Source organism: Trachymyrmex cornetzi, unplaced genomic scaffold (assembly GCF_001594075.2).
Source record: "Trachymyrmex cornetzi isolate Tcor2-1 unplaced genomic scaffold, Tcor1.1 scaffold151, whole genome shotgun sequence".
Taxonomy (NCBI): Eukaryota; Metazoa; Arthropoda; class Insecta; order Hymenoptera; family Formicidae; genus Trachymyrmex; species Trachymyrmex cornetzi.
This window is the reverse complement of record NW_017296102.1, coordinates 110,661-123,010: the sequence shown is the minus strand read 5'-3', so window position 1 is coordinate 123,010 and position 12,350 is coordinate 110,661. Positions and strand designations below refer to the sequence as shown.

Genomic DNA, 12,350 nt, shown 5'->3' with positions numbered 1-12,350 from the left:
GGGAGTCGCTTCAGATGAAAATCATGCGCCCCCAAGCAGGGGGGGAGGTGAGGTGGGAGTCACTTCAGGTGAAAGTCGTGCGCCCCCAAGCGAAGTGTATCAAAACGTATGATTTTTGGCGTATTATTTATAATTATTATTTGGCGTATTATTTATAATTATTATTATAAATAATCGCACAGTAACAGTTATTTTAATTCTGATTGCAATTCCTTCATGTGTAATATACAATTACTCGGGTATTATGACGATACAGAAAAAAATGACCATGGGCTGTACTTTAGCCAATAATTGCTAAATAGAATATTTTTGTAATTATTCTAAAAGCTTATGGTCATCTTTTCCGTATGACCATCTTAATCAAGTTTACTCTATACAAATCAAAAGATAGATTACAGCTTTCAGTGTTGAATATCAAAATAAAGACCTAATATTATACATTTGGTTTTATTATTAGTATATAAAAGTTTATTATTATTTATCATTTTAATTTATATATTTATCTTATTTCAAATAATAGCTGCAGGGCGAATTGGTATTATGCTTCGCACAGATGTCGAAAACTTCTTCTTCTAATTATGAATAGAACGACGTCACCATGCAAAATCACCGCCGGAAAAATAGTGATTTTATCTATTGAAAGCTTCGCTACGGTAAGTGTAAAATTGTATTGTTACGTCTACAAATTATATTGTTGTAATTGTAGCTTATCGAAGGATTTTTTATTTCTTAAAGGTTGTAAAAACGTCTCTATCTTATCTCACTATGTTTCGTTCTCTCCAGTGATGATTTGACGTATGAATCATCAAAATTGTTTAAATTAAAATATATCTCTTTAATGTAATAAAAATTTTATGTATTATATGTACTTTTCTTTTTTTCTTTATAATTTCTGATATTTTTCTTCGATTTTATAGCAACCAAAATATAGATATATACATATTAATATAATCGTATGCATGTATTTCATTATACAATAATTAAGTATCATCTTTTGCTTCCACACAAACATACTTACCATTTTTTTCCACAATATCTAGAAGTTTACTTATAAATGTTTGTCGAAGAAGTCCACTCTTCTCTAACAATTTTTGGCCCATGTAACTTTACATAAGTATGTAAGTTAATTGTTTATCGGCGTAAACTACATGTAATCAACCGATCAGGTATTTTGGAAAATTTATCTTCCTAATTAACAGTGAAGGTACAAAGAGGCAATTCGAAAATTATATATGAATTCTACAATTCACATTTTATTAACGTTACATTCGTCAACTTTATTTAAATTAAAGGTAAATAAATGTCGTAGTTTGTATAAATTAGGCTCTATTAAATTATATTAAACTAATAATATATCATATTTTCACGTGTGTCATTTATCACTTCTGCTATTTACTTTCTCTAACACAGGTATATACAGCTTTCCCTAAAGCAGTACAAAGTTGCATCTTTCCTAAGACGAGATTTCTAAGAAAACCATAACATACAGAATATGAAATTAAAATAAAATGTCTCTTCAAAGAGAACGATAAGTAACCGCTTTAAAAATGTAAAAGGGAAAGGATTGAAACACACCAGGTAATTGTCCGTATATTCCTCAGCGCAATTACTATGCTGTTGCTGAATGGAAGAAATCAATAAGTAATCTTACATAATTTGTTGAAAATTGAACGTTGAATGGAATAAAGTACAAATGGAATAGTTGATATTTCGCAATCTTCTTATTCCGAAAAATGATTGAGAAGAAAGACCACAGTGCACAAAGTCGATACTATAGCGTTGTTAGATTCTATTTGACTATTTCAGGATTATGGCCATATCACAGACTTCGCGATAGATATATTCGCTTCGTGCCGTTGTTTGGGTTTAGCTTTACTATTCTGATACCTCAGGTATATCTATCGAAAGGTTTGCCAAAGAAAAGTCTATCATCTGTTTAGTACGCTGCAGAATTACTGATTGCATGTTTTTTTTTATACGACTAGAAGTTTAATATACAGTTATTCATCAAACTATGTGAAAATTACACACACATACGCTTACGCATACGTATGTCAAATTATATTAAATTTTTAAAAGGTATAACTTTAATAAGATTCGAACAAGAAAGATGGAAAAATAGACTGTTAATAAATTTTGATATAATTTATCAGAAGAATGAAAATTTTAAATGGTTTTGGAAAATTATAAAAAAATAAATATATGTGTACAATGTACATAGGCTTTTAAATCTTTAAAAAAAACGATTACTTTATGAATTTCGTGATTGCGTTTAACTCTAATACAGGTACTTTATTTACTAATCGGCTCGATCACTCTCGATGATGTGTTTGAATGTGTGCCATCAATATTCATCAGTATATCATTCAGCTCTAAACTGTTGTTTATAATGTTAAATAGCGAGAAAGTAAGTAATAAATTTTACAAACTTGCATTAACACTTGACTTTTATATGAAAAAATGTTATATTAGCAAGAAATACGTGAACATGTGTTTAGGTAAAGATTTGTCTTAATGTAATACAAAAGGACTGGCAATCAGTAAATTCAGTAGAAAAGGAAATTCTGGAACGGCATAGTAAGTATGGACAGCATCTAGCGACATTTTATGCAGGTATGGATAATTTCAAGATTGTAAAAACTAAAATAAATATTATATCTTGAACGCACACATATACGTAAGTGTGTATTCTAGATCATATTCCTTGCAATCTTACAGCATTGTCACTAAATTTTATAAAAAATTGCATAAAGAACATGCTTATCGCGAAAAATCGATCTTTTTATTTTAAACATATCAATGAATGTATAATGATTTTAAAATTTTGCGACGAATATAGTTTTAATGCATACGACGGCGAGCCTTTTCGTGGTGAAACCAATCATGCTGACTCTGATGGCGGATGATATCATCAATATAACGAAATCTTCCATTCCATTCGAGTCGAGATTACCCTTCCGCGTGGAATATGGCAAGAAATTCAATCAGTATATATATCCAATAGCAGTGCATAGTTATGTGGCCGTAGTCGCTCATTCGTTTGCCACAGTCGTGGCTGATGCTTTGTATTATACCCTCATTCAACATGCTTGTGGAATGTTCTCCATTATTGGGTAAAAACGATCTCTCTTGATTATGAAAAGATAACATTGTTCTTCATAAATTTCTGTTTATTTCTTCGACAACTTATAAAATCTAAGTTTTTCAAAAGCATCGATATTTTTCTTGACTTTACAGAAATGTACTGGAAAACATTGGAAAAAATGACACGAACGAGTTTGACGCAAAATCAAATAAAACTAAAGACTACAATTATTATAAAACTTTACGCTGTTTACGTAGACATCTCGGTGTAATAGAGTACGTATGAAGAAATATCAAGTAATGACACCTATTTTTGCCATTGTGCGATACTTCATATTAATTATAATTATTTAGTGTTCTCATTTCGCAGATTTGCGGAACATATTGAATCTGTATATACGAAGATATTTCTGATAAATCTTAACTTTAACATGGTTATTGGCAGTTTATATGGTATACAAGTACGTATCAGTTTTTCCTTTTTACGTTATAAATACTGTTGGTATAGACTGAAATGGAATGAGATGAGAATTTTCGCGAAGATGAAAAAACAAAATTGAAAAAAATAATACCATTTTTAGTTTTCATCGCCTTTAATAACCGCGATTCAATATTTCGAACAGCTATAGTGCGATAGCCGAAAGAAGTGTGGACAGTAATTGTAATAAATATGCATTTTAGATGTTGATAAATCTTGACAAGAACACGAATGACATCGTCGCACCTATTAGTATGTATTTTGGACAACTCATTCATTTGTTTCTTCACTTCTGGCAAGGTCAATTTCTACTAGATTACAGCATCCTTCCATACGAATCTATGTAAGAATGCAAATTTATTCAATTCAATAGTCTAATTACCTCATTTTTTTTTCTAAGCCCTAGAGAACTTAAATAAAAGTGTATGATTTATTTTATATTTTGAACAAATTATTTACAATTGCTATAAATAAAATTGCGCATTAATAATTCTACTTTAATTATAATATTACTACAATTGATCCTTTATATGTAACATACACAAGACGAATAAAAAACAGATTTTTTTAACTTTCTGTGTTGGGTAATAAGATAAAAACCTAATATAAATTATAAATACTTGCTAGATTAAATCAGTTAATCATTTTAATTTTAATTTTTCTTATTTCATATAATAGCTGCAGGGCGAATTGGTATTACACTTCGCAAAGATGTCGAAAACTTCTGCTCCTAATGATGTATAGAACAGCAATACCTTGCAAAATAACAGCTGGTAAACTAATGATTCTATCCATCGATAATTTTGCCACGGTAAACATATAACTATATTTTAATGAACACATTACTGTATTTTAATTTTTGTTGTTATAATCGCAGTTTACCGAAAAAACTTTTATTTCTTAAAGGTTGTGAAGACTTCTCTGTCTTATCTCACCGTGTTTCGTTCTATGTAATAATGATTTGGCGCATTTAAATATTTATTCAAAAACCTCTTAAATTAAAATGCATTTCTTTAACCCGAATCAACTCATTCTTTTATGTAAACAATCACCTGGGGTGTTTATATATCTCTATCAGTATTATCAACAATATATTGTACATTGTTTTCCGATTTATATTGCCATTTAAAAACATTATGGATCTAGATTTAATCATATTTTTTTAAAAAGTAAGTAAAATCTAAACAAATATTAAATGGAATAAGCACGTTAAGTATATAGTTTATTATGGCAATATATCTAAAAAAAAATTAAGATTTTAATTATATTATAATGCATTTTTATCGCAGGTTTTCACCTTCGTGAACCTGACACCCGACTTTCTATAAATTAAATTTTTTATAAAAAATGATAGTATTTCGTTTGTAGTTGTTTGTAGTAACAATAGTTTCGTTTGTAGTTTCATATAATAAAAAATATATATATTTTTTTTAATGACACCTGAGTTTAAGGTAAAAAAAATTGTTAATATATCTTGATTCAGAACCGTTTGTAGTTATTTGTAGTGATTTTCCAGTCGTTTGTAGTTGCACCGTTTAAAAGTTATAGCAAATTTACAATAAACAAATTACGTAACTTTGGTGTAACTTTTAAGCGGGCAACTACAAACGACCAGCAAATAGCTACAAACAACTACAAACGATTCTAAGGAAGATGTCGCAAACGAATTAGAGATATCTCAAAAATTAGCAAACTACAAACGAAATACTATTATTTTTTTTATAAAAAAAATTTAATTTATAAAAAGTCGGCTGCTAGGTTCACAAAGGCCAGGTTTTCGATGGAATTGCATATTTAAAGGTCCGTAAAGAATAGATAAGGGGATACTAAACCGATTACCTAACTCGATCAAGATCGATAGTACAGACTTTTTTAATTCCAAATTCGATAATAGTGGTGACATCTTTGATTTAATTTCTACATTATCTTAATATATATCATTCTGTCTTACTCAAACGCATGCATCTGTTCTTATCTAACATATGTCAGCACCATCTATCGCAAGACCGCGCAACTACTGCTACACGGAATTTCGGCTCTGTTGACAATTCCAGTCTTCACAAAGCACCTGTATACACGTATTTTCTATTCGGTAGAAATATTTCTTTTCTAGACTTTCAATCTTAGTTCTACAAACTCGGTATCGTTCGTTTCAATAATGTGACCTCAGCTGCACGCTTATTTTCAAGATATGGACTCTAAAACTCTTATATCAAGCAAATATATATCTGAGGTGACAGCTGTACGAGCCAAAAGTAAATGAATTTTTAACGAATTTAAAATTTTTTTCGATTTTTTCATGAAATCCAGTACAGCTGAGGTCGTGTTTGTGCGTACTTTAATTTAAGTAATAATACTTTTGCAATCCATACATCCAATACAGAGATTTTTCAACGAATGGAAATGTGGTAAAACAGAAGGCTTTAGCATCGCCTTAAAAGAGGAAAAAATATGCTAAACAATATTCATGTAAAACAATATTTTACAACATTTTTTCGCTGCTAGAATGTAAAAATATCTCGAATGACTGAATTCCCTAATTAATGTAACAAAAACCTAATTATTAGTATATAACTCGAATTTTTCTTTGATTTCACGGTAGTATTAACGTATTAGTTATTACACATACTTCTGTGCAATGTGTGCACTTATGTTGCACATTTAAGCTATATACTTGTACATATTTTGAGATGCAAGTTGTAGGCGAATTTTATATATCTAGAAAAAGGATTCAACGACTTATATGTTGTATAATTATCCGAAATAAAGATGCATAAAGAAACATTTTACTACAATTTCCGTAACAATGCGCGAAAATACACGTGTGTTTGTAACAATGTATAAAAATACGTATATGCATGTTCGATTATAGTACAAACGAAAAAGGTTAATTAGTTCTTGAGCATCGGCAATTATAATTTCGCATGTACGTATTTTAATATAAAATTAAAAAAGAAAGAGACTTGACACTGAACATTCAAAATATATATTGTGCGACAACTTTGTACATATTGACATATAAAAACCATTTAAAAATTTTTTTATGAACAATTTCATGCGTCTCAAATAACAAATAAATGGATTCGAACAAATAAATGAATGCAAATATTACATGATCTTGAAACAGAATTTGTGTCATAGTGGAATAAAAAAATCTTTTCATTAATTGTTACTTTTGCTTACTATTGAAAAACTTGCTTGAAAGCACAAAATAAAAATGTTATACGCATTCATAATAATTGAATGCATAATACATTTTAACATAAGAAGTGTAGCATCAATCTTTACTTTTATATCATGCGACTTTATGTAATATCTAGAAATTTACATTAACATAACATAAAACTCATTGAAATTTTCAATGAAAAAGTAAGAAAGTAAAAGAATTACTTATATCTGTAATTAACGCGTAATTATATGTTTATACATATAAATTAATTATTAATTAATTGTTTATTATCGTATGGATATAATTAACTTATTCCGGAAAGTATTTATTCAAAAAACGGACGGATGATGAGATGATCCATAATCAAGATCTGTGAATTTTAGGAATTACATTTCATCTCTATATTATCTCAACTTTCTACTCAAATCAAACTCAAATCAGAAATTTACTCATAAACGTCGGAATCCGTAAAAATTTTCCTAAATTAAATCGAAACATCAGTATCTTATATTCTTACGTAATTCATCATGTCTGCTATTTACTTTTTACAATCATTCCATTGTTCGAATGTAGTACAAAGTTTTGTCTTTTCCTGCACGAGATAAAGTCACATAATGTGTTAACAGTTACATATGAAATTGATTCACAATAATGGAAACTGACAATAATGGAAACAGAATGTGGAAGTAAAGGAAAATGTCCTTTCAGAGAGAAACAGTAAGATAGTAGCTCTATATAATGTAGAAAGGACCCTGCTAAAACGCAGACGGTAAATGGAGGTGCTTATACCTTAGCGTAATTACGGTACTGTTACAGAACAGAAGATAGATAGAATTGATAAGTAAGTTTCTGCAATTTCTCGAATGTCAAACGTTTGCATTGAATCGCTAATAGAGTTCGCAATCTTAATATTCCGAAGAATGAACGGCAAGGAAGACGTTTGTCATAGCCGTTATTACTTTGTTCTTAGATTATATCTGACTATTTCGGGATTATGGCCGTATCATAAACTTCGCGATAGATGTATTCGCTTTGTGTCACTGTTTGTGTTTAGCTTTACTATTGTGATACCTCAGGTATATCTATTGAAAGGTTTGCCAGAAAAGAATTTTCTATAATCTATTTCTTGCACTACAAAATTATTATATATTTTCTTTTTTTGTATGATTAGGAGTTAATTTAATATATCAATATACAGTTTACTCATTAAACTGAGTATGAAAATCACATATACATGCGCGAACCGTTATATATACAGAATGTCCCAAACCTTCGTCCTTAAAATGACATATTCCTGACATAATTCTAAGACAATTTTTTGTTTATCAAAATTCTATGCGTAGCTTAGTTTTTGAATTATAAACGAAAATAGTGAACGAATTACGGGTCGCGTACGGAAGATAGGCAAGGGTGGCACCTTCATTTATAATTCAAAAACTAAGCTACGCATAGAATTTTGGCAAAGGAAAAATTGTTTTAGAATCATATCAGGAATAAGTCATTTTAAGGACAAAAGATTGTTCTGGGACACCCTGTATATATGTCAATTTTATTAAATTTTTGAAGGATATCACTTTAATTTAATTTTAAGAAAAAAAAAAGAGAAACTCTGTCAAACAAATTTTAATATAATTTATCAAAAAAATGAAAATATTAAATGTATGTGGAAAATTATAAGAAAATAAACATATGTCTGCGTAGTCATTTCAAATTTAGAAAAATATGATCAACTTATCAATTTCATAATTGCGTTTAAATCTAATGTAGATACTTTATTTACTGATCGGCTCGACCACTCTCGATGACGTATTCGAGTGTGCGCCATCGATATTCATCAGCATAATATTCAGTTTCAAAATATCGGTTATAATGTTAAATAGTGAGAAAGTAAGTAGTGAATTTTCAATCTTTCAATAACTTTTGAATTTTGTATAAAGAAATATACAGGGTGGCCTTAAATTATGGCATCACCCATCCTGAGCAGGTAGAGTGGACTAAATTGAGTCGAAAAGTCCTCTACCATTTTGCAATTTACGAAATATAATTAACGAGATATTAATTACTAAATATCGCTAAATATTGGTCTTTAATATTTGTTTTACTCAAATACTATCAACTTTACAGAAAAACAGTAAAAGATAAAAATTATTTATTTTTTCTCGTAAAGTTCTGAGAATTTTTTTAGAAATTTTTCAGACTTTTTTTCATACCGTATATTCTCATGTTGGTAAAAATAAGAGAATGCAATACTAAAAAGTTAATAAAAAATTCTGAAAAAATTCTTAGAGTTCTATGAGAAGAAAATAAATGATTTTTGTCTCTTGCAGTTTTTCTATGAAGTTGATAGTATTTGAATAAAAAATTATTGAAGACCAATATTTAGCGATTTTTAGTAATTAATAGGGAGTTTTTGCAATACCGTTTATCCAGGTACGGTGAACGTTAAGGTTAGGTTATCTTCTTCTTAACAACTAATTAAGAAAAGGGTAACATGGCTTTAGTGTTCACCGTATCTGAATTCACGTTATTGCAAAAACTCCCTATTATCTTATCACTCTCGATGATGTGTTTGAATGTGTGCCATCAATATTCATCAGTATATCATTCAGCTCTAAACTGTTGTTTATAATGTTAAATAGCGAGAAAGTAAGTAATAAATTTTACAAACTTGCATTAACACTTGACTTTTATATGAAAAAATGTTATATTAGCAAGAAATACGTGAACATGTGTTTAGGTAAAGATTTGTCTTAATGTAATACAAAAGGACTGGCAATCAGTAAATTCAGTAGAAAAGGAAATTCTGGAACGGCATAGTAAGTATGGACAGCATCTAGCGACATTTTATGCAGGTATGGATAATTTCAAGATTGTAAAAACTAAAATAAATATTATATCTTGAACGCACACATATACGTAAGTGTGTATTCTAGATCATATTCCTTGCAATCTTACAGCATTGTCACTAAATTTTATAAAAAATTGCATAAAGAACATGCTTATCGCGAAAAATCGATCTTTTTATTTTAAACATATCAATGAATGTATAATGATTTTAAAATTTTGCGACGAATATAGTTTTAATGCATACGACGGCGAGCCTTTTCGTGGTGAAACCAATCATGCTGACTCTGATGGCGGATGATATCATCAATATAACGAAATCTTCCATTCCATTCGAGTCGAGATTACCCTTCCGCGTGGAATATGGCAAGAAATTCAATCAGTATATATATCCAATAGCAGTGCATAGTTATGTGGCCGTAGTCGCTCATTCGTTTGCCACAGTCGTGGCTGATGCTTTGTATTATACCCTCATTCAACATGCTTGTGGAATGTTCTCCATTATTGGGTAAAAACGATCTCTCTTGATTATGAAAAGATAACATTGTTCTTCATAAATTTCTGTTTATTTCTTCGACAACTTATAAAATCTAAGTTTTTCAAAAGCATCGATATTTTTCTTGACTTTACAGAAATGTACTGGAAAACATTGGAAAAAATGACACGAACGAGTTTGACGCAAAATCAAATAAAACTAAAGACTACAATTATTATAAAACTTTACGCTGTTTACGTAGACATCTCGGTGTAATAGAGTACGTATGAAGAAATATCAAGTAATGACACCTATTTTTGCCATTGTGCGATACTTCATATTAATTATAATTATTTAGTGTTCTCATTTCGCAGATTTGCGGAACATATTGAATCTGTATATACGAAGATATTTCTGATAAATCTTAACTTTAACATGGTTATTGGCAGTTTATATGGTATACAAGTACGTATCAGTTTTTCCTTTTTACGTTATAAATACTGTTGGTATAGACTGAAATGGAATGAGATGAGAATTTTCGCGAAGATGAAAAAACAAAATTGAAAAAAATAATACCATTTTTAGTTTTCATCGCCTTTAATAACCGCGATTCAATATTTCGAACAGCTATAGTGCGATAGCCGAAAGAAGTGTGGACAGTAATTGTAATAAATATGCATTTTAGATGTTGATAAATCTTGACAAGAACACGAATGACATCGTCGCACCTATTAGTATGTATTTTGGACAACTCATTCATTTGTTTCTTCACTTCTGGCAAGGTCAATTTCTACTAGATTACAGCATCCTTCCATACGAATCTATGTAAGAATGCAAATTTATTCAATTCAATAGTCTAATTACCTCATTTTTTTTTCTAAGCCCTAAAGAACTTAAATAAAAGTGTATGATTTATTTTATATTTTGAACAAATTATTTACAATTGCTATAAATAAAATTGCGCATTAATAATTCTACTTTAATTATAATATTACTACAATTGATCCTTTATATGTAACATACACAAGACGAATAAAAAACAGATTTTTTTAACTTTCTGTGTTGGGTAATAAGATAAAAACCTAATATAAATTATAAATACTTGCTAGATTAAATCAGTTAATCATTTTAATTTTAATTTTTCTTATTTCATATAATAGCTGCAGGGCGAATTGGTATTACACTTCGCAAAGATGTCGAAAACTTCTGCTCCTAATGATGTATAGAACAGCAATACCTTGCAAAATAACAGCTGGTAAACTAATGATTCTATCCATCGATAATTTTGCCACGGTAAACATATAACTATATTTTAATAAACACATTACTGTATTTTAATTTTTGTTGTTATAATCGCAGTTTACCGAAAAAACTTTTATTTCTTAAAGGTTGTGAAGACTTCTCTGTCTTATCTCACCGTGTTTCGTTCTATGTAATAATGATTTGGCGCATTTAAATATTTATTCAAAAATAACCTAACCTCTTAAATTAAAATGCATTTCTTTAACCCGAATCAACTCATTTTTTTTATGTAAACAATCACCTGGGGTGTTTATATATCTCTATCAGTATTATCAACAATATATTGTACATTGTTTTCCGATTTATATTGCCATTTAAAAACATTATGGATCTAGATTTAATCATATTTTTTTAAAAAGTAAGTAAAATCTAAACAAATATTAAATGGAATAAGCACGTTAAGTATATAGTTTATTATGGCAATATATCTAAAAAAAAATTAAGATTTTAATTATATTATAATGCATTTTTATCGCAGGTTTTCACCTTCGTGAACCTGACACCCGACTTTCTATAAATTAAATTTTTTATAAAAAATGATAGTATTTCGTTTGTAGTTGTTTGTAGTAACAATAGTTTCGTTTGTAGTTTCATATAATAAAAAATATATATATTTTTTTTAATGACACCCGAGTTTAAGGTAAAAAAAATTGTTAATATATCTTAATTCAGAACCGTTTGTAGTTATTTGTAATGATTTTCCAGTCGTTTGTAGTTGCACCGTTTAAAAGTTATAGCAAATTTACAATAAACAAATTACGTAACTTTGGTGTAACTTTTAAGCGGGCAACTACAAACGACCAGCAAATCGCTACAAACAACTACAAACGATTCTAAGGAAAATGTCGCAAACGGATTAGAGATATCTCAAAAATTAGCAAACTACAAACGAAATACTATTATTTTTTTTATACAAAAAATTTAATTCATAAAAAGTCGGCTGCTAGGTTCACAAAGGCCAGGTTTTCGATGGAATTGCATATTTAAAGGTCCGTAAA

At 29.1% G+C, this 12,350-nt stretch overlaps 3 protein-coding genes across 3 annotated transcripts in view; all 3 read left to right on the top strand.

Moving 5' to 3' along the window:
* The window catches only part of LOC108758129 (odorant receptor 13a-like), a 2,259-nt gene extending 1,473 nt beyond the window's left edge, over window positions 1-786 (top strand). The window contains exons 5-6 of the mRNA XM_018502925.1: window positions 521-653; window positions 736-786. Of these exons, the coding sequence (XP_018358427.1) occupies window positions 521-653; window positions 736-786 (184 nt within the window). The remainder of the gene's footprint in view (window positions 1-520; window positions 654-735) is intronic.
* Window positions 787-2,486: 1,700 nt separating this feature from the next.
* Window positions 2,487-4,545, top strand: LOC108758125 (uncharacterized). Its single transcript, XM_018502919.1, has 7 exons — window positions 2,487-2,613; window positions 2,840-3,113; window positions 3,238-3,360; window positions 3,455-3,545; window positions 3,766-3,905; window positions 4,241-4,373; window positions 4,469-4,545. The coding sequence occupies exons 2-7, from the start codon at window positions 2,845-2,847 to the stop codon at window positions 4,514-4,516; spliced, it is 804 nt and encodes a 267-aa protein (XP_018358421.1). The 5' UTR covers window positions 2,487-2,613; window positions 2,840-2,844; the 3' UTR covers window positions 4,517-4,545.
* Window positions 4,546-9,456: 4,911 nt separating this feature from the next.
* On the top strand, window positions 9,457-11,515 carry LOC108758126 (uncharacterized). Its single transcript, XM_018502921.1, has 7 exons — window positions 9,457-9,583; window positions 9,810-10,083; window positions 10,208-10,330; window positions 10,425-10,515; window positions 10,736-10,875; window positions 11,211-11,343; window positions 11,439-11,515. Exons 2-7 carry the CDS (start codon window positions 9,815-9,817, stop codon window positions 11,484-11,486), a joined length of 804 nt encoding a protein of 267 aa, XP_018358423.1. The 5' UTR covers window positions 9,457-9,583; window positions 9,810-9,814; the 3' UTR covers window positions 11,487-11,515.
* Window positions 11,516-12,350: the final 835 nt, after the last annotated feature.